At 36.3% G+C, this 27497-nt stretch overlaps 1 protein-coding gene across 2 annotated transcripts; it reads left to right on the top strand.

Annotated features, from left to right (window-relative positions):
• Positions 1-841: 841 nt before the first annotated feature.
• LOC306857881 (endothelial PAS domain-containing protein 1-like) lies at positions 842-26549 on the top strand. Of its 2 annotated transcripts, none has more exons than XM_079398143.1 (16): positions 842-1107; positions 6300-6490; positions 11973-12124; positions 12249-12333; positions 13655-13773; positions 13863-14065; positions 16544-16650; positions 19594-19741; positions 19827-20044; positions 20867-21081; positions 21990-22100; positions 22453-22865; positions 23858-23984; positions 24077-24191; positions 24274-24429; positions 25180-26549. In XM_079398143.1, exons 1-16 carry the CDS (start codon positions 1082-1084, stop codon positions 25329-25331), a joined length of 2538 nt encoding a protein of 845 aa, XP_079254269.1. In that variant the 5' UTR covers positions 842-1081; the 3' UTR covers positions 25332-26549. The 2 variants fall into 2 exon arrangements, with proteins under 2 accessions (XP_079254269.1, XP_079254270.1); XM_079398144.1 differs by having other exon boundaries at positions 24080-24191; positions 25180-26507.
• The last annotated feature ends 948 nt before the right edge of the window (positions 26550-27497 follow it).

Genomic DNA, 27497 nt, shown 5'->3' on the forward strand with positions numbered 1-27497 from the left:
TGCAAAAGTAAAATAGAGGCTAGAGGTTTGGCTATACTTGTCTACATTTCCAAAAAAAAAAACATTCTCAGAAATACAGTGTAACATAAAAAAACTGACTTGTAAGGACATTTAAAATGTTTTTGGATTATTTGAATGGCTCACAAAATCATCTAAATAATAAATTGCCTTAAATATGCTGATACCAACAGGTTTCTCTGAAGGTTTTGGGGTCAGCAAACATCCTCCCCTCACCGAAAACAATTGCGTCAATGAGAAGTTCTTGCTAACATGGTGAAACCAACATGCATGTGTGTGCATTATTGCAAATTGAGTTTGATGTAAGCTGTACTTCAACAGTCATTCAAAGAAAAGGCCTCAATGATAATGGAAATGTTTGAGGTACACATGTATACTTCTCAAAAAATGTGCCTTTTTCTAAGCATTCTGATTCTGATTTCCATCAACTCCATGGTTTCTGAAGTCATAACAGGGGATCGATTACATGTTTGTTTGAATGGTATACTGGTAGAAGCCTCTTATTAAATGGGAATGGGTCCAAGATGGGGTTGAACTAAAGTTAAATCTGTTCCAATTAAGCCCTACTCCTGGAAAAGACGATTTACTGTTATTTTTCCATTTTTGTTTGTTTGTCCACGTTCAGAGATGAAAATTCAGCCCTGAACACTTCACGTGATGTTTGTTTTATATGAGACACTGAAACTGAACTTTTTCACAGGCCAAATGCGCACAGAACTGCTGCACTCGTGTGAAGAGGAAGCGCCAGGCGAGAGGTGAAGACTGAGCACCAATCAGTGCACAGAGCTGATACACGCGCAGCGGCGGCGCTCACGAGCTCTTTACCAGCGTCCGGTCAGTCAGCGTCACTCCGGAGAGGTAGTGCGATCCTCGGCAGTGTTCTGAGACTGCACTAACTGCTCCGGTCATTACTGGAAATGTCATGAGAATGGACATTACGGAGGAGAAATAACTAAATAAAGGCATTTGTGAGAAAATACACGTTTAAACTTTTTTTTCCCCCGGAAAAGTTAAGTGAATTCATTATACGCAAGACAAGGTTGTCTTCAGTCATAGGCGCATCATGACAGCCGAGAGAGAGAAAAAAAGGTAAGGCGCAGGAAAAAAATTACTGCGTGGATTATCAGTTATGTATTTTCTTGAGTTGTTTACCTTAATTTGATATTCTAAAGTGAGATTTGATGTATTGCGCAATGACAAGGGCACCAGAGCGGAGTAAACTGCGGTGTTAACTGCTGTTTTAACCTGAGCCACATTATCGCATTAAAGGTTTCCTAAACTTACTGGTGTTGTTTTTGAACTCATACGGTTTATATAATAACTTTTTCACCATAATCTCACCCCGCAATTTGAGTTTTTTAAGACTTTGATATTGGAGAGGTGTGCGGGGACCCTATTTTTGGCTCGCTCTTGTTAGGACTCAAATGACTTGAAACGTTATAGTTCAGTTGCTATAAGAAATAACACATTTACTGCATGTCATTATGAAACGAATGGATTAAAATAATTATTCTGTTCAATATGCATTCATGATATATATATAGGCTAATAAGGCAAAACAAAAAGCAGCAAATCTTTATTTAAAGAATTGGACCCTCAGAGACTGTCAGATGCTTATTGGAGTCTGATAATAAATAACTACCTGTTGACAAATATCAGTGTAAAATATTTTACCTAAAAGCTTTGTTTTCATCAATTTAACGTTACAGTCTTTTTTATTTGGTTCTTGAGATTTTAGAGCTCAATTTTCTTGTTCAGTAATTACTTTCGAAGTGAACTTGTGTGCAGTGAACTAATATTTTTTTAACAGTTGTTTCAAATATTCCGATTTATTATGGCTATTGTGATATTTTCTCTAACCTGAGTAAAAATAATTACATTTATAAGCCATTATCATCTTTTTTCTTTCGCAATAAAAAATTAAGTATCAGGGTTTTTTTGAACTGATACTTTACTATTACTAATACCTCAAATTTCCCCCCCAAACACTTTAGGACTCAAATAATAGAATTAATCCGTTTTCTTGAAAACATTGCATTATTCTGAAATTTTACAATGTCTATCATCATGTAAATAACATGTAAAAGATTAATCTTTTACATGATTTACCTTTTACATGCCATGCTGCCATGTTACTCTTACTCTTAAGAGATTTTACACAAAGTCTCTTGACTTTAGATATTCTTGTAAGAAATCGTGCCAACTTACCTTGGCCACTCAAATGTCTTTATTCCCTAGGGTACAACCCAATTTAATCAATATATCAGTTTGCATAATATATCAGTATTCATAAATGTGCATTTGTTTTTGGAAACGTAATGTGCCATTATGTTTCCCTACTCTGGTTACTTCCATCACTTTATTCGATTCTTATCTCTCATCTGGTTTGTTTAACTTGCTCTACAAGTGTTTCATTAACATGGTGATGTCTTTTGTAATTAGCGCCAGTCAGTAATGTAATCATTTAACTGTGCTGTTTTAATGACATCTATCAAAGCTTGCTGCAGAAGGAATGTGATATATGCAGTACAACGCTGGGTTTAGTTATCATATTCTGTTCAACACCGAATCTTTCACTGGATTATTACTTGGGAAACTAAAGGTTGGCCATTTATTTGAGGTTAGAGAAAATAGGATTATCTGTAGTGAATGGGCGCTCTGTACAGTCTGGCTCTTGGCTCTCAGTGAACCCTGGCCTAATCTGGTTGAGAGGGGAGATGCAGAGAGATAGAGGGAGGAATGGGTTCACATCGGCCTGTTAATCACATGATCTCTTCCCTTTGACAGCTTTTGCTTTGGTTGTGCATGATGATGCCTGAGGCAGTAGGTGATAGGTACAGCAGTCACGCCATTGTGTTTGCTATAGGTCTTTATTTACTCTTTAGGAATCGTGACAGCTCTGTTTCACGCAAATCTCCCTTGAGATCTCTCGCTGAAATACAGACTATTCTCTTGTTGAGAGCCTGACACTTTTAGCGTGAAGAACACTACAGGTGGGAGTGGCTACATAGCTGTCAGTCTTGTTATTTTGTTCCAGTAATGCCACGAAAGATGAAAAGGTCACAAAAGAGAGGACAAAGAGGCAAAAACGGCCAGCAGGCCTCCGTCTTCAGGCTACCTTGACCTGTAGCGCATTTCTAATTCAGAAGTTGTTTAGCCAGCTAATGTCGAAAGCATTTGTAGAGTAGCTGGGGGCTGTAGAGCAGCTGGACTGTGTGGGAACAGAACTCAGTAGCCTAGTAGAGGGCAGAGGACACAACTCCCCTTCATTTGAAGGATTGAATCCAGCCAGAATGCGGTCAAAGTGTTTGTAAAAACTACATCTCTGAGAGATAAACCTGATGCTCAGCTCACATCCAAAGGGTGTTTGGGCAGTGTAGATCTTGTGTCACTGAAAAAATAGGCTATAGGAGCTCATGCATTGGGTGATGGCTACTGATTCCAGCTGGCTGTGAGAGAAGAGTTTTCTTTTTGGTTCATAACAAAACCACTGGAATGATTAAATGTGTATTTTTTTTTGTTATTCTAAATCAAGTCTAACAAGTTATGTACAATATGCATAATGCTGATGGCCTTATTAAGCATTTTAACCCTGATTATGAAACAGGTAGATTACACTGATATGCCAGTAGGTGGCGACAAGTGGTCAACCTTTGTCACTGAATCATTCACTCAAGTGATTCGTTCACAAGTAGCTTTTAACAACTTATTGAAAAACGTTGAATTGTTTGCTTAACTGATTTGTTTAAAATACCAATCTGTGTAGTACTCAAAATGCTGTGTTTTGTTCAAAGATGTGCAACATTTGATTCTGTTTTGATTTGAAAGGACTATTTTTGTTGATGTTACAAAAATAGTTTATAAAATCTCTCTGGAATTTAAGTTACTCAGTATTAACGTATTGTTTATTGAACCTGCTCTTTCTTGTGTGATACAGCTTACTTATTTGTTTCTACATTTGTTCATTATGTTGTTTGTTGGGTTCATGGTTTTCCATGCATGTCAGACTTTCAGAATGAGGGAAAAATGTGCAGTGTTTAAATGCAGCGAAATGCGCCATTATGCAAATTTTGCAGTCAGCAGCATTATTTTTAATGCATTAGTTTGTGCATATCAAATTTTGTCTGTTATTTCTCATGCTAAAGGAAAATTAAAATGCCCTACTTTTAAAATGTCCTTGACATATGATTGACACTTTGCATGTATTTGAGAATTGGATCATTTCCAAGAAATGATAAGACATTAGAGCATTTGTAAAAGGGCAGGTGCCGTTAGAGATTTGAGATTGTAACTCCAGGTTACATAAAATCATTTCATTAGCATTAGTGTTTTATTGCATAATATATGAAATACTCTATAACGGTAAATAGATTGTATAATTGATTGCATAAGCACTTAAACTCTTGAAGGACATTATTCTGTTGTCATGGAAGACAATCACTCTTTACTGAACACGTGAACTCTAGATGAGTCTGCATTATCTTTTCGCATTTATTAAACCATTTTGTCCGAATTTTTAGAGCTGCACTTGATCTTTTCTCATTTAAAACCCAAATGTGATTTTGTTTATGGTTAGAGACAGAAAGCATTAACAGTTTGAATGGAATGTTGCCATTCCTCATTTAGCCCCAAGCAGATGCAGACAGAAAATTCATGCTTTAGTCCCATTTAGACCTCTAAGTAAAAACGATCAGCCATTTCCTGTGAGAAGAATCCATAGTTACTATTACAATGACAATTTTTTTTTTTTTGTGAAATGGGGGTAGTTTAATACACTATGTTGTGGTTGCCAAATATGCAGCTGTATAATAGAGGGCCGATTATGGCATTCTTGCACCCCCGCACCACGCTGTTAACATTTTACAAACACTCCCAGAGCCGGGCTGACCTGAGCCGGGGAATAGGGGACCCACACTGGGATGCTGCTACTGAAATTACAACGCTAGATCCTGGTCTCAGCATCGACCTCCCACAGACACTGAAACTTAGCGCTGCACGCAGGCCACGTGTGTTGGCATCCATGTTAGTGTATTAAAATATATGACGCCTTAGAAAGCACTTGTGGTGTTTTTCTGACAAACAGCGTTGTGTGGCTTGGTTTGTTGTGAGGGTGGCACAGTGAACTGTGGCACGCCACAAACAGAGGCCATAGAGAGTTCACTTCTCTCTGCCACACACTCTTTCACACACTGGCAAGCCACAAACCGCAGAAATCTTCTATCTGGCAAGATAAACATTTTGTCTGGATAGATAAATGACCACATATTTTTTGATGTGCTTTCTTGAGAATTTCTCATTTTTTTTTTTTTTTTTTTTTTTTTGGGTGAACTATTTCTTTAAGCTGTACAGTTATCAATAAAATGCTATATGGACACATTTTTTTAAGTATATGCTGCAATACATTTCGTAAACACTTTATTGCATAATATTACTGTCCCTGGATTGTCAGATTATACATGAACTAACATACTCAAGATAGACGTCTGCATGAGCCCGGCCCTGTGACCTGACCTGATCTGGCACAAATTGATTGATTGATTTAATTTACCAGTGTCAAATTTATGACCGAGCTGGTTTTGATCCTGCAGTGACTCATTTTCGTTTTCCCTTTGCGAGTGAGTAAACCTAGATTAAAACCTTGATGCACAGATTCTCACAGGTGTGGTTTTGCAATGCTTTTGCTTTGACTCAGCGAAGTTTGTGCTTGTGCACAAAAAGTATGCTTAACATAAAACAAAATATTTCGAAAATATTTTATTTTAATTACAAATGGACCCCAAATTTACATTTTTTTTTTTGGTCTCAAAGTAATTTTAGTAAAAAAAAAAAAATGCATTGAGGCACTATCACTTGTTCCTTTCCTCTGCATAATTTTGTGAGTCATTTCATTTCAGTTGGAATCTGCGCCGTCTGCAGTTACACATGAGGGTGGAAAAATGTTCACATTGGGTTTCACAAGTTTGGTGAAATTTGACTCACCCAATTTGCCACGTTGACCATTAGAAAGCTGCTTGGATTGGAAGTGTATGCCTTTGTGTGCAGTGCCTTGTTTTTAATTAATAGACAATTGACTTTATTTCCTGCAATATTTGAATATGCCAGCCAAAAGACAACAAGCTATCTTAAACCGAAGTTTATTGTTTTATTGTACTTTTTTCTGCATTAAAATGTATTAACGTACAAGTACTGTATGTGAGTATATACAAAACATTGGCTGCACATCTAAGCTGAAGCTCAGCCTATAGATCGTGTTGTTTTCATCAACCTCCTCTGTTTTTTAGGCATCCTTCAGAAAGGCGCAAGGAAAAGTCCCGTGATGCAGCGCGCTGCAGGCGCAGTAAAGAGACAGAAGTGTTCTATGAGCTGGCCCATCAGCTGCCGTTACCCCACAGCATCAGCTCCCACCTGGACAAAGCCTCCATCATGAGACTAGCTATCAGCTTCCTGCGCACACGCAAACTCTTCAACTCAGGTATGAAGCTAAAAAAAAATGTATGTTCTGTAATTAGGAGTCAAACTCCATTGTATCTGTTGGTGAGTTGCACCATCGCATCCCATAATACATTTTTTTTTTTACTTTTTGAGTACACTAATTAGGCTTGTTAAGTTTCTATCTGACTGTATTTTCTGCCATTTGAAACTTAATCACAAGATTGCCCTCAAGTTGAGGTAGATCATGTTGGTCATAAATTGCCATTTTGAATAGATTGGCTTTTTTTTTTTTTTTTTTTTTTGTGAAAACCATGATATATTTTTCATAATTCTTTGACGAATTAGATTTTTTTGTAACATTTTAAATGCCTGTACTGTCACTTTTGACCAATTTATTGCTAAATAAAATAATTTCTTTCAAAATAAAAATCATACTGACCTCAAACTTTTAATCGGTATCAAAAAGATGGTTTATAAATAAAATAATGTTGTTTGATACTAAAAACGCAAAATTCAGGTTACCCTTACCAAAAAGTAGTATACTTCAAGTTTATTTTATTAAGTATACTTAAGTAAAGTTCAAGTATATTTTTAAATATAGTAAGTATACAAATATCAGTGTACTAGTAGTATACTTGTAAGTGTACTATTTCAATATATATAAGTGTACACTTTTAAGTAAAACAGTGGTAAACTTTGAGTACACAACTAGTTTACATCAAAGTTTTTAGCTTGTACTGCAACTAGGGATGCTCCGATCGATCGGCCGGAGATCGGTATCGGCCGATAATCACACTTTATGATCTCACGAACCGATCGCAATTTGATGACGTGGAGACATATGCTGCAGTCATCGCCGGTGTGGAAATGCTATGACGTTTCGAGAAACAATGAAAAATTCGCTCTATGTTGTGTTTATTACCCGACCCGTATAACCGTGATCAAACTACTCCGTTTTGTTCTTTCAGTAGTTTTAATGTTTCTATTTCTTTTTTCCTCTTCAGTTTTATATTGGACAGTATTAAACCTTATGAGTTACATCAGACTTCTCCTTATTGGTGTTTAAATATATATAAATGTTCTTAGCCTACAGATTAATGATGCTAAATATAGATCAGAAACGTCTTGTTACATCTGGTTTGAGTCGTAGGTTATAGATAGATAAATAGATAGTAAGAAAAATAACTATATTTACAGCATACTAGAGTATATAGCGCTGAAAGATATTTACCATAAACGACCCTGAGCGCTTGTTATGTGATCCGCTCCGTTGTTGACGTGCTGCTCACTTAAAATGGTGCTGCTGATACGGCTCGCGGTTCGGATGGATGCTGGGGTGCGGATGAGGTCCGCCTTTTGAAAATCAGTTATATAAGTATGTAAGGATAAAAGACTCGATTTGCTTTTAAAATATTCACAAGTCCTTTTCCTCGAGTCGAGTAAAGTCTGGAGTCATTTCAAGTCAAGTCAAGTCTGAAGGCTATAAAAATGTGACTCGAGTCCGAGCCACACATTTTGTTTGGATTTATTTTTGCCTTATATTAAGTATAATGATACACGTTATGCATAAACACCATTTTAAAGGAATATTAAAATGTTCAATGTATAAGGAATAATTTTTGTGATTATTTATATCAATAGGTAGCTGAATGTGTCCGCACACTGCAAAAAAACTGACCAAAAAAGGTCTACCAAAAATCCAATTATTTATTTTTCATATGCAAAAGTGAAAAAGTGACAAAAGTGCAAAATGTATTAAAAACAGACCAGAGAGCAAATGTTTCAGCCCATGCTTTCTTCAGTGCTCATGAGGCAAAAAAGTAACACCACACTTATATAGACACAATTGCTAATTGTTGACAGCTGATCTTAATCAATGAGGGATAATTGTCATGCCAACAATTTCCCTTCACAAGAAACATGCAAGATCCATCTCTTCATTTAATCCTGTTGGGGTTAATGATTTCAACTCAAAAATCCAAAAAGCCTCTCTTTATAGCAATTTTCTATCATGGTTACCACCTCTTCTATGTAAAAGAACCCTCTCAATGCCCAGGAATTTGAAATCAGAAAAAGAATGTTTTGCAGACTCAAAATGACGAAAAACCGGAGAAGTATGATCCTGTCTCCTGATAGCGCTCATATGGTCAACAATTCTAGTGCGCAATGCACGTTTTGTTTTTCCAACATACAGTAAAGGGCAAGAACACAAAATTATGTATATCACGTGTTGTTTTGCATGTGATCAGTTGTTTAATTTTATAACTTTTACCCGTTTGTGGATGTGTAAATGAATTGCATTTTAAATAATGTGGCCAGGAAACACAATCTTTACACGGAAAATTTCCATGGGCATCAGAGAGGGTCCCAGGAGCGGGGATGTGGGTTTCTGCACGCACCAATTTATCCCGTAAATTTGGAGGCCTGGAGTGAACAAAGAGAGGTGGATCAGTGAAAATGATGTGATTTGTGATTATTTATATAACATTTATATAACATTATTACATATGTTATATAAAGCTTGAAGCATCAGAATCGGCATCGGTATCAGCCGTTCACCATGACAAGAAATCTGTACTCGGTATCGGCTGCAAAAGTCCTGATCGGAGCATCCCTAACTGCAACTATATTAAAGTGAACTTATAGGTATACTGATAGTTTACTAATTAAATACCTGTTGTAGCATTTTTAGTACACTTTGAAGTATAGTAAACTCAGTAAATTACTAGTTTAGTAGTTTTGTACTGCAAGTATACTCGTAAGTTTTCTTTAAGTGAACTTTACATCATACTGTAAGCATACTACTATGTCCCTAATTAGGTATTAATTTGTATATATTTTGTTGTATGAATATCTGAACATACAAAACATCAAAAGAAAGAATCTGCTTGTAAACAAAAACATTTTATTCTAGTTTCATGCATTCTTTTTTTTAAACACTTAAATGTAGGTAAGTTTCATAAATAAAAAATAAAAAATAAACAACATTTTGAACAAAAAGCTGAAAAAAGACTATGAATTGAATTCAGAATGATAATCAAAACGTAGACGGAGTCGATCAACACCCCAAAGCTTGACAGTCATTATTACCTCTTCATTGGTCAATATTTTATTCCATAATGTTACAACGTTTTGATGCTGTTTTAACACGTGGAATCATCTGTTGTTTTGTTTTTTTCTTCACTTGTGTGTGTGTTTTTTTTTTTTTTCGGAAATTCTGTACAGAAGATGTGTACTAGCACCCCCTACCATACTACCCCTAACAATGAAAACACGGATTCTCGGAGCACAAGTATAGCTAAAATATATTTAGACTTTTTCTAAGTATAAGTCAAGTATACTTAAATGTCATTTTAAGTATATTTCTGAGAAGTACATAAAAAGTAGACTAAAAGTATACTTTCCTATATTTTTTAGTTAAAAAGAAGTATACTAATAGTACACTTGAATATACTTCTTTTTCGTAAGGGTAGTCTGTAGTAATTATAATTAGCTTTATAGTGTCCTCATTTATACAGCTATGTAAACATGTTTATGTCAAGTCAAGTCAAGTCAATATTATTTGTATAGCGCTTTTAACAATGCAAATTGTGTCAAAGCAGCTTTACATCGGCTTGATATAAACCACCATAGTTCTGGTCCGCTTGATATAAAGCGGACCAGAACTATTTCCCTGCATTTATCACATGTGAATCCCTCGTCGCCGACAGAGAGAGATAAACTGTACATGTGGCAAACAGTGCAAGCAACAATAGCAGGAGAAGAAGCCATTATAAAATAAGAAATGCAGGAAGACAGACAAAGAACACTGCGCATAGTTTCCAGACTCCATTCCTGACGCACATACATGTGTACAGTATGTGTGCATGTCTCTGAAAGAGAGAGAGCATCAAACAATGAAAAGGGAAGAGATCTGCTGATGAAAATGTGTGTGGAAGTGGGTGGGGGAAGATCGATGGACGTGGAGAAACAGGGAAAGAGGGAGATGACAAGGTGTGGGGTAATTAGGGGCTGCTAGTGGTATTGTTTTCTGTGAATGATGATTTCTTCTCACACTCTTTTCTTAGCCACAATACTCTCTTTGATGGTGCCATGCAGGCCTGCCTGTGATATTCGGTGTGTTGTATGTGTTTCTGTGTTATGCTTTGACCTTTGAATGGCCCCGAGATTACAAAACCAGAAAACTGACATGTCATTCGGTGAGGTGTGTGGGAACTATAACTGCATAGTCATAGAATCATAATATTACTGATAGGTGTTAACAAGGTTATGATTCTCATCTGAACCAAATGTTTGAACTTTCCTCAGAGGAGACATTGTTTAAACATTGGGGCATCATATTATATCCTGAATTTCCAGCAAACATCCTTCTGAAGATATGAATCTTTGAACCCTCAACATTGTCCATAAATTATTGTTTCGGTCCCAATGTTGTCAATAAATTATTGTTTTGGTCCCAACATTGTCAATAAATTATTGTTTTTGATACATTTGCAAGTATTGGTAGTGTGCAGTATTTTCTTTTGTTTCTTTTTTTTTTTACTTTTTTGGTCTCTTTTTCCTACGCACATATCTATTACCTGCAGGTGTGTTGTTAATTGATTATTTTCAATGTTGAAAACAGTTCTGCTTAATATTTTGTGTAAACCATGAAACTTTTTTTTTCAAATAGAAATATTTTGTATTATAACTGTTTTTACTGTCACTTTTGATAAATTAAATGCATCCTTATTCTATAAAATTATTAATTTCTTTAAAAAAACAACATACAGTCCTTGATGTTTTGAACAGTAGTTGATGTCAGTTTTTATTTTTCCTAAGGACCTTTAGGAGAAACTTCTGAGCCAAAGTTGATAGTTGAAACATAACTTCCTGAGACATGAAAGAGCTGTCGCTGAGCAGGCTGTCAGAGAACCTTGTTAATGACCAGAAAAGGCCTAAATGATTCTAATAGAGATGGACAGAGAATGGCAGAAAATTGCGAGTTCTTATATTTGGCTGAGAGCCAGAGGAATAAGACATCACAGTGAAGTATTAATAGCACCGGGACGAATGCCATGGGCTTTGAGGTGGGAGCGCAGACATGGACCACCTGCTGACACCCAAACGCACAATGCGGATACACTGATGTCTGAGCTGGGTCAAAGCCTCATTGCTCGGGCCCTTATTGCCTGATCTGAATGTGCAGGGGAGGAGGTCCTTATCTGCAGGGAAGCAGACATGAACCTCACAGCATGGAGCCTTGCTTTAATTATTTACTCAAGTTGTTGATGCTTTTCATGGCATTGTGTACCCCAAACATCCTCTCTTTGCTGATCAGCTCAATAGCTTGTTTTTATTCCATGTTGGTATGTGAATTTCATTTGATAAATGAGTCTGTTTAACTGCATCTGAGTTGTTTACTTCAAGCTAAATGGTACAGGATATGAGTCTATGTCCCTTGAGTTTGTTTTGATGGTTTGCCAGTGTAAATTACATAAAAGTCACTACACTATGCTAAGTTGTCTTGTCTTTTGTCCCAGGTCGCACAGTCCAGCAAACCCGGTCACAGGATGACAGCCAGATGGACAGTCTATACCTGAAGTCTCTGGAAGGCTTTGTCGCTGTGGTAACATCAGATGGAGACATGATATTCCTTTCAGAAAACGTCAGTAAATTTATGGGCCTTACACAGGTGAGCCTCACCTCATTTCCTTTATTCTTCAGAATAATTACAGGGAGAAAACATAAAAGCCTTCTGTTACTTCATTTATAGTGGCTAAGCATTCAACTTTACTTCCCTTACAAACTGTTATCAGGTAGAAATGACAGGCCACAGCATCTTTGACTTCACGCACCCCTGCAATCATGAAGAAATCCGAGAGAATCTCAGTGTCAAATCAGGTGAGCGTCAGCTCAGAACAATATTTCCCAGAAGTATGTCGATACAGTTTTTTTACTTGGATATTTTGAATACACTGTTGCCTTTAAAATGCAAATGGAAGAATCTTCCAGTACTCTTTATCCCTGGATGTAATTTGCCATTGAAATGTCCTTATCTGAAAGCACTTATCACAGTCAGGATGTTACATTTTGTACATTCTTGTAGTGGTTCCTGTGAGGACAAGTCCCCCTTTTTTAACGCCCTTTCTGTAGAGACTTTTAGAGGTTTTTTCCCCCTTAATTTGTTAAGGCTGAACAATTTGAAGAAAAAAAAATTATTGATATATATATATATATATATATATATATATATATATATATATATATATATATATATATATATATATATATATACTTCTATATACTTATTTTTTGTAATATATGTAATCTTACATTTTGGAGCTCTTAATTAATTTAATTAAATAAAAAAATCATTTTAAATTGCAATCACAATTTTCATATACATATATATATATATATATATATATATATATATAAATATATTACTTTTGTAATAATGCTATTAATACTATTCACTGTTAAAAAATATAATAATCATACTTTTATTTTACAGAACTGTAAACCCTCAACATGCTTATGAACTTAACTATTCCAGTCTCATTAATGTGAGGAATGTTTTACTCAGTTTTATTATTTTTTTATTATTATTTTTGTTAAATTTAATTAATTACAGTTTCAATTCAAAAAGGAAATAACAAGACAATAAGATTCATAGCTTTAAAAAGCATCCAGGGCCTAATCAGGAATTCAAACAGCATTCATATTCATTGGAGGCAATTGCAGGACTTCAGCAAACTTTATTTGAATAGTTAAATTTTTTTGCACCAAACTTGGCCTAGTTTCTGTAAGTTACTATTTCTGTTGCTATCATGTAAGCACCTTGTACTTGCACACAGACACATACTCAGAATGAGATTTAGGGGGCTTTTCCCCACAGTGAATGTTTCTCCTCCTCTTGTTTTATATGTCTGATCACTGTCTGTATCTTTCACGAGCTGGTCACCTGACCCTTTTAGAGCTTTTGAGCGAGTGACGTAACTTTCTTTCAGTTGGAGATAATCCCTATGCAATAGTACAGAGAACTCAATATACTGTAGTTATGGTTTCAACAGACTGATTCAGTTGAACTTTGCACCTGTAGCATCCATGACCCATTACAGACCAAAGTCCTCAGAATGTGCCAGAAAAAAAGCTTTATTGCATGCACAATAGTCAATTATAGTAAATGCATGATTTTAAGCACGAGTTGTTTGATTGACAGGACCTTTGTATGGCAGAAGAGGGAGAGACATGAGCACGGGCAGAGATTTCTTTATGAGGATGAAATGTACGGTCACCAATAGAGGTCGCACTGTCAACCTCAAATCAGCCAGCTGGAAGGTAAGAACACATAAGCATATCATACATCTTCATGCAGCGCATATGTGCATGTGCTAAGTAAAATATGGTGTCGCCGCTCTGTCTGTCAGGTGCTGCATTGCACGGGGCAACTCCAAATGTGCAGCAGCCGCCCCCCTCAAGTTCTGTGTGGGTTTTCGGAGCCACCCCTCACATGCGTCACTATGCTGTGCGCGCCGATTCCACATCCCTCAAATGTCGACACACCTCTCGACAGCAAGACGTTCATGAGCAGACACAGTATGGACATGAAGTTTATCTACTGTGATGAGAGGCAAGAAATGGTTCACTAATTTAAATATATGTGCATATTCTATATGTGCTTGTGTGTGCATGAAAAGTGGGCCCAAAAAGTATTTAGACATAAAAGCTACAAAAAAATCTATTCGATATAAAATGTTTATGCAAAATATCAAACCCGAAGGCATCCGCAATCAAATGAGATGTAAATCATCCTTTCTTCTAAATTTTTGGAGTGTCTTTTTTATTTACTTCTAATCTTGAATTGTACATTTATTTATTTAGTAATTTAGAAACTAATAAACTTCTTTTTATGCTTATGCTGTCTTTAAAATAAAAGTTTTATTTTACTTAGTTTAGTATTTTGTTATATAATAGAAATATATTATAAACTTTAGACCCCGTGAAATTGCTTGATGGTCACATTTAGTTTTTTTTGTCTTGTGTTGATGTACCTCCTATTAAATTAAAGCTTTGTAAAGCTCTTTTTACTTTAATCTACAGCCATAAATCATTATTTGCTAGTTGCCAATCAGTTGCAGGTGGTTTGAGGGGGAGGGACATTCTCACTTTAGACTAGAGAGCATTTGATTGGACAAGAATCTGCGCTGTTCACAATGAGTCATCGATATTTACAGTCTGTTTTTCTGCAAGATTTTATGTGTACAGAATATCTGCTGAAATTCTATTTTATTTGTTTATATTTCATTTGAGGTCACTGTATCTTTTGTAAACAAACAGTGTTTACAATTGTTTTATTTTGTGCTTATGTAAGCGTAGGTAAGCAGCACTTGTAAGTTAATATGTGCATTTCAAAGGTCACTATTGGGAACTCTTATCATACTCCTGTTGTGCTACTGCCTGTATTGTTATCAGTGTGTGTGGTAAAGGAGAGTGATTATGAGCTTTTCTCTTTAGATTAGCTTCATTTCTTGAACGCACCTAAAGGGCACAATTGACATGTCTTATATAACAAGCCAGGGGAGTTGGTAAGTGGCCCCCGTAGCACCCTCTGCCGTGTGTACTCTAGTGCAAAAGCAGGTTACTGTGTCTACACTACTTCTGTTGCGGTCTTACTCGCCCCGCTACGAGTGGGAGTTGAACCGCCGTATCCGGCATGGGAGGCAGGCGCTCTAACAAGGAGGCTAAAGACCACAGCCTCTAGCATCAGTCACTAGAGCGCCTCTTGAGATCAGGGGAGTGAGGTTTTACCTGCACAGCACTTACGCGCTGGCCTCTGCTACACTCAACCTCCTAAACCTCACTCCCATCCGGGTCACGGCACCAATGTAACGGATCTAGTCCTCCTTCTTCTGTTTTCTGCGTTGTGATTTGGCAAACCAGTTTATTACAACTGTTATGTTTTATATAAAATGTGGTCGCGTGTTGCGATACTACTATTGGTTTGTGTAAATTGTGTTGATGTACTTTTCTAACGCAACACAGGAGTTGCAATGAGAAATGCACGCTGTGGATGCCTTATGTCTGCTGTGTAACACCACTAAATGGATGTGTTATTTCACCTTTCAGTAAATATGCCTACAAAAAATGCTGGGTCCTGGCCTATATTGGCGGATTGTTCATCAGAGTGTAACTGAGATCGTATAAACGGGTTTGCCAAATCACAATGCAGAAAACAGAAGAAGGAGGACCAGATCCGTTACACTTCCATTTAATAGGGCTCATTATTGACCGCACAGAGTTCATTAAAAGCCTATACTGCAACAGGAAATGAGAGGCTATTCCGAGGTAAAACTGAAGGTTCAAATAGAAGAAAAATAACAATTGCATGAGTTTGTATGGAATTCAACAGCACAAAAATGATTTGGTGAAGGTATTGAGCATTGCAACAAATTTCGCTGTGATTAATAGACGAGCCCACATCTGTCTTCAATCTTGCACTCGCTAAAGTGCTTCAAAAACAAACAAACAAAAAAAGACGTGGCCTTTGTCTTTTGAAGGCAGTGTGTTGATACATGAGAGCTGTTCTGTCTTTTAGAAAACCAACATTATAGATAATGATCAGACAGAACAAGTGAAGAGTTCAGATGCAAAAGCCTCTAAGAGCCATTTGAAATTTTCTTCTAAAATGAGCATTTTTCTCAGGCTCCTATGTTTATGTTCAGTTGTTTCACTTTAATGGCAATGAAAATAATCTATTCTTTGCCATTAAAGTGAAATTACTGATCCTACACACCAGAGCCTAATAAAAATGCTAATTTTAGAAGAAAATTTCAAATGGCTCTTAGAGGCTTTTGCATCTGATCTCTTCAAGTACAAATGTCTTGCTCAAGAGATTTATAGCTCCAATAAACAAGGGTCCGGCTTGTAATAATTTGTTCTCACTAAGCTAAGCAGAGAGTTTACATTGGCTCCCAGCAGCACAAGTTCAATTGTTTTCACCAGATGTACTCGACAGTCATGAATCTTGGTTAATGATGTGGTTTAATTCAGTCACACTTTGTTTTGAATGTCCCATTAGTTTTATTCTTGACCTGTCTTTGTGTTTCAGAGTAAGCAGCCTGATCGGGTATAGGCCAGAGGATCTTCTTGGCCATTCGGTGTATGAGTTCTGCCATGCTTTGGATTCTGAAAGCATGACGAAGAGCCACCAAAATCGTGAGTACCTGTTTACATCCAACAAATGCAAACCCAGGAGGTTACGAAAACACAATTTTTTTTTTAAACAGATTTAGAATTGGAAATGCCTGTCTGAACAAAGTTATAGGGTAGACACACGTTCAGTTTTCTTTGTTTGCTTTGTTCTCCATACTTCCATTTCATGCACTGGTGCAAACTCGCGTGAAACAACGCAGTAGCTCATTGTGTGAATATGTCAAGGTATCAGCCGTTTTGGCTAATTTACCTATCTTTAAATCAATCTTGACTCCATCCTGACATGACTCACGGTCTGGAATAGATCCATGCCTCTCATCTCTGTCCATGGATAAACTGCTTGAGTTCAAAACCTTGTCGACCTGAGGCGTTCCCATGGGTTTGATGACTGAGGGAAACAGATGTCCCGCTGGGATCCAGGAATTGTTGAGGGATATTTATAAACTCAATGGTTGTTGCATTGTATTATTTATTTACTTAACAGATGCCGTAGACTCTACATTTAATGTTTTCTGCTAATTTGCTTTTAAAATTGGCCTCCCAAGAACTAAAACCTACCGTATACAGTAGTTCTTACCTTTGAAACAGTTTTATGTATGGAAGCCCATTCCTGCCACATAAGAAAAAATCATAATATGACATAATTATGACAAATGTCAAAAACTAATTTCTGTAAAAGTTTTGTTTTGGTTATTTCTTTATTGAGTTTGCCATGCTGAATATGAATCACATTATTTTTTTGTGATTCAAAAAATTTTTTGACAACTTATACAAGCTAATCTGTTATTACGCATGCATAAAAATTGCATGGTGCATGCATAATACTGAGCTAATGGCAGTTCAGCATAACTAGTTACCAAAAGTGAGTTGTTCAAAACTTCAGAAGTGTATGCTGGATTTTTTGTCTTTTATGACTAGTTCCACAATGTTCTGTAATGTTCCAGAAAGCATTAGAATATTACAGAATATTATAGAATGTTACAGAAATTTTGAGAATGTTCCTATCCTTGCATATCTTTAAAAACATACACATTTTTTTACAAAAAATTAAATGTAAACCAATGATTCATAATTAATGATTACTGACCTAAATATTTACCAAAATATTGATGCTACATGAAAGTAAACAGTACAATAATGATTATCACCACAGAATTACAGAGACCTATACAAAAATGTAAGTGAATTTGTTTTGTTACATTGTTATGAGATAAAATGTACTAATTCATAATTATGAGATATAAAGCGACAATTATGAAATTCTAAGCCATAATTATGAGAAAAAGTTTGAATAATGATATACAGACATAATTTCATGTCATAAGCAGTCATTATTATGTAAAAAAAAAGAAGAAATTTTGACATTGCAAGTCAGAATTATCAAATAAAAAGACATTATGACATAAAGGTCAAAATGATGACTAACTCGTAATCATGACATAAAAAAATCATAATTTTTATTTTTCTCATAATTATGGCTGTATCTCTTAATTTTTTTAATTCCTTTTAATTATGACATTAAATTTCAACTTTTTTTTATCTTATAATTCTTATGTGACATAAATGAGCTTTCGTGGTTATGCAGTAAAATGTGTTTTACTAATTACTTATTTATTTACATGAATTATGTTTCCAGTGCATCTCAGGCATAAGCAATACATAACTTTTTTATTGTAAAGGTGCACTGAGAGTAGTTCCCTCAAATACAATAATGGACATTTTCCAGTTTCATCCTAAACCACAATATCATCCTACTGTATCCAAAGGCTCCTGTCCAATCTTATTTTGAATGTGATTTTGTTTGTACATTCAGAGAAAACTGATTTAATTGCTGTTGCCACATGTGGCACAGAGGCAGAGTAGATGGCCTGAATCCCATTATATGTCCTTTGACTTCATCTGTAACAACCCAAAAGCTCTCAGATTTGCTTGTTCGGGATGGCCCAGCTGATTAGCTTGTGCATTAGTGGCTAACAAGCCTTTGATGTGAGCAGCACCTCTGATCTGGTTCCTCTGATGTCTTTAATCCAGATCAGTGCTCTGGTCTTCTTCACTGGCCTCTTCCAGTGATAATTACCTGGAGTATTACATAATAGTAAGATCTTTTGATTTGAAAAATGAATAAACTTACATGATATGCAGTAATGGACTTTATTCATAGACAGTTTAAGCCATTTACATAGGTTGATTTACACATTTATCGCCATTTACATGTTACAGAGCATATCCTAAATAATGTCATACAAGGAAAGTTAAAGATGGCATGATCAAATCATTCATTTGCCATTTCTCAAAAAATGCTGTAAAACACAGATACGTTTAGTGTTTTATTTACATTTTTATTTAATTAAATGTAGTCTTGAGGAAAATATAATGTTTATAATGTTTAATGTAAAAATGAAATAATATACAATAGTGCTGTCAAATGATTAATCACGATTAATCGCATCCAAAATAAAGGTTTTTGTTTACATAATATATATGTGTGTACTTTGTATATTTATTATGTATAAATATATGCACATACAATATATATTTTGAAAATACGTACATGTATTTACATTTATATATTTATATTCATATAATTTATATTATATATAAATATATTTAATATATAAACATAACATTTTTCTGAAATATATACATGCATGTGTGTTTACTTATATATACATAATAAATATACACAGTACACACACATATATTATGTACACAAAAACCTTTATTTTGGATGTGATTAATCGTTTGACAGCACTAATATACAATAATTATTATTAATAACAACTAATCTTTAGATACCTGACCAATGGTCTTTTCAACATGATAAGCTATAAAGAAAAAATAAAGAAAATTTGTAAATGCTTTACATTTACATTTATACATTTGGCATAAATGTTTGTGTATCTGTTTGATTTTGTGTTACATTTAACAATCTATTTTCTTCTTCAGTTTGTAATAAGGGTCAAGTGGTGAGTGGCCAGTACAGAATGCTAGCCAAGCACGGGGGCTATGTTTGGATGGAGACCCAAGCGACCGTCATCTACAACAACCGCAACTCCCAACCACAGTGCATCATCTGCATCAACTACGTCCTGAGGTACTGTGTTAAATGACACACTCACAGATCCCTGTCACAGCTAATGCTTTTATGATATTCTTCTCATTCTGTTGTTATATTTCAGTTCTGTTGAGGAGCAGTCCATCATCTTCTCTCTGGATCAGACGGAGTCTTTGTTCAAGCCCTACCACATGTGTAACATGGGAGAACTGTTCAGCCAGGGTGGAGCTTCCTCCGTTTCTGAAGCTGAGGACATTCTTTTCACTAAGCTCAAGGAGGAGCCTGAGGAGTTAGCTCAGTTAGCTCCAATGCCAGGAGACGCCATCATTGCCCTGGACTTTGGTCAGAGCGCCATCCGGCACTACTTCAACCATTCCCCCCATAATAGCTTCACCCTCTTCACATCCTCAACCCCCGATTACAAATCTACTCCCATACTGCATGCATGAACTCTTGCTCCTTCCCTTGGCTCTCCTTACTCTACCTCACAATCACAACCAAACCCACACGTACACTGCCCAGGTCATAAGCTGCAATGTTGCAGCAGACATTGTTGTACTGTAGCTCAGTGGCACTGTAGCTTGGCTTTGCTGCAGGGTACGCAATATGTGACAACGTAAAAGCTGACTCTATCTGCTCCACAGCACATGGGCATCTTCTGGCTTAGCATTGGCTTTAGCATAAACCGTTTTGTATTATATAATTTTTTTTTAATAATAAAGGAAAATTTTATATTTCAACAACACCTGTGCTTTTGAAGGTTTACCAATGGCAGTCGGCAGTGTTTGTGTGTTTCTTCTCACAACAGGGCTATTATGGGTATACTAATTTCTCTTTTCATCAAAATGCATGTCTTCACACGTAAAACCACTGCATGGGATGAAAATCATCATCTTGTGATGCTTTCAACACTTCTATAATTTCCTTTTGGTGATGGCTGAGGTTGTTTTTAACATCTTATTTATTTATTCTCATGTAACTCTCACTTGAGCCAGATAATAGTGCGCATTAAACATTTGTACATTGTGTTGTTTAAAGTGTGTCTATCCACTGTTAGATGATCCACCTTGGCTCTTTATGTAGTAATTCTATGGGACTGCATCTCATTTCAGTTATTTTTATCCCACAAGTGTGTTGACTTGTTATTGTCATGTGCATTTGCAGATAGGTCAGATTTTGAAGAACCTACTTTCTTCTCCAAGTCTGCCAAGCTTCCTGTGGTGGCACCGTCGTGGGTTGTGGACACGCCACCTGATGGCAGTCCTGATAGAAAACTGCCCAACATGCCGTCCACCTTCACCAGACCTCAGGTGCCTCCTGCAGGCAAATGCACGCCCTGTTCCACACCCTGCTTGAGCGGCTGCAGCAGCTGTTCTACAGTACGTCCCATATCCATCTAGTTATGTTACGTGTCAAAAACAGTCATTTAGTTTTCATGGTCACTCATGGCCTCCCTGTTGAAAAAAAAACAGCATATGCTGGTTAGATATGTTTTAAAGCATGGCAGCTGTTTTGACCTGGTTCAAGCTGGTCCTTAGTTGGTCATGAACTGGTGGTCCTGAGCAGGAGATAGTTGCTTAGGACCAGTACATGATCAGCTTAAGCCAGCTCATAACCAGCTTATAACCATCTCAGGCCCAGCTTAAACCAGCTGCCATGCTTCAACACATTTTCAACAGGGGCTTTCTCTGAATATATCTTTAAGACTTATATATTCAAACAAATTAAATTTTTTGGTTTCCTCCTGGTATGGCCTCTTTAAATAGTGATGCAATTAAAGGTGGGGTAAGCGATTTTGAAGGGGTAAGTGATAGTTCTGTGAAACAAAGCAAAACCAATGTTACACCATGTTTGCACCAGACGCGAGCGGCTTTAACTGTTGTGGCGCGTCCGGTGTAGACATGATGTTACTCACCTATCGAGAAGAAACAAAGCAACCTCGGTGTCCGATCGCAGGCCTTCCGGAGCACTGGAGCTCTCCAGCACTGGAAAGCTGATCCGATATGTACACGGGTCCTACTTCTTGCCTTATCCTTCCGCAGACGTTTTCCTCTTTTGATTTTTATGCGCATCTCTGTTGCTCGGCTCGGCTAATGTCCGTCCTGTGCACTGAACGCTCTCTCCTCCACATCATGAGTAGACATGCCCCTTACTGCTGATTGGCTACAAGTTTGTTTTGGTACTCGGCCCTGACTGAGTTTTCTAAAGCGTTTTTGAAAAATTACATACCCCACCTTTAAGATTTATGTAACATTATGGTGTGTTGAAGTGCTGTATATGTCTGCAGCCTAGCAGTCCAGTAGATTACTGTGGCAGTGAAGAGTGTAATCTGAAGGTGAAGCTGACAGAGAAGCTGTTCGCCTCTGAATCTGTAGCAACAAATCCCACAGACTCCCGGGTGAGTGTGGTACAACACTTACAAGTAATTTAGTCTGTAATAGATCAAATGATATTCCAATTCTAACACAATTTTCCTTTTTTTGTTTCATTTGTAGTCTTTGTATTTTGATGAAAAGAATGATTTAGACACATTAGAATGATATCAGCAGAATCATACCAAACCCAAACTTTTAAATAGTAGTGTATAATGATTATTTTCAGCTCTTTCATCCCAATTCTGGGCATACAGACTAAATTCTAAATTTTTCTTCTTCTAAAAATAGTGCTAGTATATTTTTAGTGTCTTTCAATAGTTGTTTCTCATCAACTGCATGTTTTAAGTAATTATTTGGTTAACAAACTGTGTGTAGCTGGACCTCAGCAATCTGGATCTGGAGACTCTTGCTCCATACATCCCAATGGACGGTGAGGACTTCCAGTTGCACCCCATCTGCCTGGAGGAGCCAGTGTCTGACACAGGTCCAGGCCTGAGCACAGCCCTCCAGCATAGCTTCAGCAGTGTAGCTGACCTCTTCCAGCCCCTGGGTCCATTCCCTCCTGACAACAAGAGTAGCACTAACACATGTCCGGACACAGCTCATGTGCAGCCTTACCAAACCGCACCAAACGTCCCACTTTCCTCTAGGGAGGGGAGACAGATTCTTCAGTGGCCCCCTAACCCACCCCCACAGTATGAACGTACAAATTCTAGATGCATTGATGACCGAAGCACAGCAAATCCAGGACAAGCATGCAACTTCACCACTGCACTACAACAGCAAAGGTGAGTAGAGTTCATCATTACCATTAGCTAGTATGTTTTATATTACAATACATAAACTGGGCATCAGTGATTAACTAGATTAGGATTTACACAAGGAAATCGTCTTTGCAAGAAAGTGAATTGTGTAACATTTTGTGTAGGTGAAATGCTGTATTCACTTTTTACTATAACAATACCAGTAATGTTGTTTTCTGTCATCTGTGTTTGAGGACATCTTACAGTATAAACACAGCTATAAATTACAGAAAATATGCAAAAAACGTCTAGATCTATTACAAATTAACATGCAAATAGATGAAAAAAAAACACCAATTGTAAATTAGTGTGCAAATATGTTGTAGCTGCAACAAGGAGCCGAACAGAGAATTTCACACTTTTTGATGTCAAGGACAACCAAGTGAAAGCAGCTATATAATTTATGCATAAATCTCACTTAAATTGTGAGGAAAAATTATTTTTCTATTTTCATAGCACTAAAGCCAAAATAATTTCAAATATTATCTGGAAAATGTGTACATTCTGCTAAATTATGGACCTCAGTTTGAAAAAAAACAAAAAACATAGCAGAATGTTTTAAGGAATATCAATGCATTGCTGTCCTGTACATAAACTACATTTCTAAAAGTCTGGAGTTGGCAAGATATTTAATTTTTTTTTAAAGATTCTTATTTTCACCAAGGCTGCATTTATTTGATCAAAAATACTGTAAAAACTGAATTATTGTGAAATATTTTACAATGTAAAGTTACTATTTTACTATTTTAACTGGCTGTAAAATATATTTCTTCCTGTGATGGCATTAATTAATTTTCAGCAGTCATTTTTTCAGGACATTATAAATATCTGTCACTTTTGATCAATTTAATGCATTTTATACTGAATAAAACTATTTATTTCATTCAAAAGGAAAAAAAAAAAGTTATTTTGAACGGTAATGTACTATAACAAAGGTCATGTTCATTCATTGATTTAATTTTTCTTTGTATTTTCAGATTTTTTGAGAGCTTTGCCCCTGTACAGAAACGCATGAGTGTGGGTCAGATAGCTCTCGTCAACAACTTTAAACGGAAGAGGCCATCAGAGTTCAGTTCATCATGCTCTTTCACTGATATTCCAAAGGTAATCTTTCAGATCTCATCTGTAGACTAATGAAATGAGTAAAGTTCACATAGTGATACCAAAGACAGAATATTAAATTAATGTGTGTTCAGCAGGTGGTAGCTCCTCACAAGTTTGCAGATGGAATTCAAAAAAGGATGAAGACGATGAACGTCGACAGCAGTGCCTTCTCTGTCAGAAAGTCTCTCAGCACAAGTGTGCTAACAGGTACATCAACTCGCTCTTAAACATGTTGTTTTCTAGGTTTTCTATACTGAAATTTACACACTCCTTTGTTCCTTTTTGACAGATAAATTTCCATGTATGCAAAGTGGATTGGTGGCTCCTCATGGCTACAGTCAGTCTCTCAAAGGAAGCTCAGATAATCTCAAACAGCATTTCCCCGAGTCATTCAGCTCCCCCAGTAACAGACAATACCACATGATGCCTCCACACAAACACACAGGTCAGTCTCCAGCCTTTCTAATCTACTGATTTTAAACATTTCTTAAAATTTTCAGTTTTGAAAACATTGTGCCGCTTATTATTTTTGTGGAAACTGATACATTTCAAGATTCTTTGATGAATAGAAAGTTCAAAAAAAGTTTGTAACATTATTGAAGCCTTTTCTGTCAATTTTGGTCAATGTCCTTGTCAAATAAAGGTTCATTTCTGTCAGGACCACTATCGTCAATGATGATTGACAATTAGCATACAGTTTGGATTGGCGGTATGGTTCTGTTCTGGGCAAGAACTCCCTGCGCATCCATGCAGCCTGTCATGGATAGGAGCAAGGAGAGCAGCAATTATCCCCCCTAGGGAAACAGAACAGAACCAACATAAATGTATTGCAGATATCATTAATGTTCAGTAATTTAATATACACATTTTAGAAATAGTCTGATTCAAAAGAGAATAAGAAGGCCAAATTCTGACTGGATGAGAGGAGGAGTTGGGGATGGAGGAGGGTCATTAGCTATTGAGCAACGCGAAAGCTGCTGATAATACTGAAGGACCTTATATAGGAAGCTGAGATAGGTGCCGTATTCCTATAGATAGGTCAGCTGATGCAAGCTTGACTAACGTGACCTGCCAGAACTAACGCTACGCTTGATTTCTTTATACAAAAATGAAAAGAAATCTTACTGACCGTACACTTTTGAATGGTAGTGCATATTGCAAATCTTCTGAAGTGCGGTTATTTTATTTTTGACAGGCATGATAAGTCAACTGTTGGGCCCATCGTTTGACTCATACTGTCTGCCAGAGCTGACACGATATGACTGTGAGGTAAACGTGCCTCTACAGGGAAACCTGCATCTGCTTCAGGGCAGTGACCTCCTGAGAGCTTTGGACCAGACCACGTAGACCCAGAGCTTCTTCAGTGATCCATTCACCCATCTTTGCCTATTATGCTGTTGTCTTTTACGCATGTATCATCAGCCTTTATTTGGACGTATTTGTACATTTTCCTTTAAGACCTGTGTAATATTTTAGTATGTATTTGAAAAATCTGATTGTTACTTGTTTAAAATGTGTTCAGATGTACCACATTCTGTGCTATGTCAAACTCTAATATTGTCCCGTGCCTTCAGATGCTAAAGGTTCTTAACATTTATGGTCAGATTTACCAGATGTTTCACTGTTGCAACATTATATCTCAACTTACTAGAATATATACAATATACAATAATATATATGTAGTTTAAATGGTAGTTTTATTTGTAAGTTATTCATTCAGCTTGGAATACAACTACTGTGTTTGCATAAATCAACGACGGTTAACTGTTTTGCCAATCTATTGCCTTAAATATTTGCTTCGATACCAGCAACAAATGTGGCATAAAACTGTGTAGCTCAGAAACATGTTTCCCCATTTAGAACTTCCTCTATTCCTTTCACAATCATGACAAATGCTGTATTAAATGGATAGTTTCTGTCATCTAAAGCACTTTATTTTAAAAGATGCAAATGGAAGACCAAACTGAAAAGCCCTATAGTGTAGTGGTATGTCTTGGCCATCTTCTCAGGCCCATCTAACACTAACCATTCTCTTAAATAACTCCCATTTTCTTTCTTTGAAAACTGAACTCTAAATTTGCATTTTATTTTCTCATACAAACATATCTATTGTGTCTACATTAGAAGAGGTCTCTGAAGATCTCTGTAACACGTAAAAATGTTTGTATTTGGTGTTCAGAAGTGCCTTGGTACTCGTACAGTAGACAGAGATGAATCTGTAGCTTTCTCTTTTAGAGTACATATCTAATATATATATGGTAGTTTAAGGTTATTAGATTTTGTATAAAATTTTGTGATGTGTAGGACCTTCTTGTGATACTCTGGGGTTTCTGTGCGTTTCTTAACCAAATATATTTAGCTAATTTAATCGTATATATCTTTGAGAGTCTATGATTGTTTATTCTCAGGATAGTGGCTTAAAGTAATAAGCGTTTGTATTCCTGTCTTTCTTTGTAGCATTAAAAGATATGAAAGATTGCATTATGTCTAAAAGAAATTAAAACGTAAATGGTGCTACTTACAAATCATTCTCATCTTATTCTTCCCATTACACTTAACTTAATGCAAGTTTGTTTTTGTTTTTTAATTTTGCTTTATTGTTGAAATAATAGGCTGAATAATGGACCAGCAAGCCTTACATGAGTAGAATTATAATTAAATTAGTGTTTATTAAATTGTACCAAATTGGTGCAGGATGATCCTCTGAAATGCAATTCACACCAGAAAATTTACATTGCACCATATGGATATGATTAATTACACTGGCTTATGGGAGTTCAAGAATGTTCAGTAAGCCAGAAGGACCAGCAGGAGATACAGAAAATGAACTTGTTTTTAGTGACATAACAAATTAAACTACAGGAACATTCCGATCCTGGCCTCTGTATCCCACAAGGCCATGATACTGTTGGCAACAAATGTGTAGTGCCAAAACATACAAATGACCATAAAGGAATACATATTTAAACACTGAACATGCAAACACTTCCTATCAAATGCTTCTGGCAGACGAGGGATCCTCAGAGCATTGATCAAAATAAAATAAACAGGCTACATGAACATGTTAGGTTTTCATACATCAAGGTGGGAATTCAATGGGATAATCCGAGTAAAAGATACAAGTAAGATCTTATGAATGTCATGGGAATCCTTTTATTTATATGCTGCCTCAGAAATCAAAGAATTGCAAACACTTGTAGCAATGAAACAAAAAGTGAATTTTATGACTATTGACAATTGTTTTAGTTTTTTTTATACTTCCAGCTATGCTTCAATCACAAAAAACACTGTGTTCAGTTTTATCTGAGAAAAACTATGGAAAAGAATAGTAATATTATCATCATTTTTAGACCAAGATACAGTCTGATTGCAAGTACATTGGCACACTTTCAGAAAGGAAGTGTCTACAGTGTGATGAGGTAAAATGTGAGTTATTTTGTTTAATATTGCCCATACAATGTCAGCAATATGTATCCAGTAATTGTTCCAGTGTGACAATAGATGTTTCATAAC

The sequence above is a fragment of the Barbus barbus genome (assembly GCF_936440315.1).
Source record: "Barbus barbus genome assembly, chromosome: 38".
NCBI lineage: Eukaryota > Metazoa > Chordata > Actinopteri > Cypriniformes > Cyprinidae > Barbus > Barbus barbus.

Excerpts from the sequence above, each read along its gene's own strand:
- LOC306857881 (XM_079398143.1), top strand. The coding sequence starts at position 1,082 with ATGACAGCCGAGAGAGAGAAAAAAAG. Across the intron at positions 12,334-13,654 it reads GAATCTCAGTGTCAAATCAG|GACCTTTGTATGGCAGAAGA; the intron begins GTGAGCGTCAGC and ends TTTGATTGACAG. Across the intron at positions 22,101-22,452 it reads CAAATCCCACAGACTCCCGG|CTGGACCTCAGCAATCTGGA; the intron begins GTGAGTGTGGTA and ends AACTGTGTGTAG.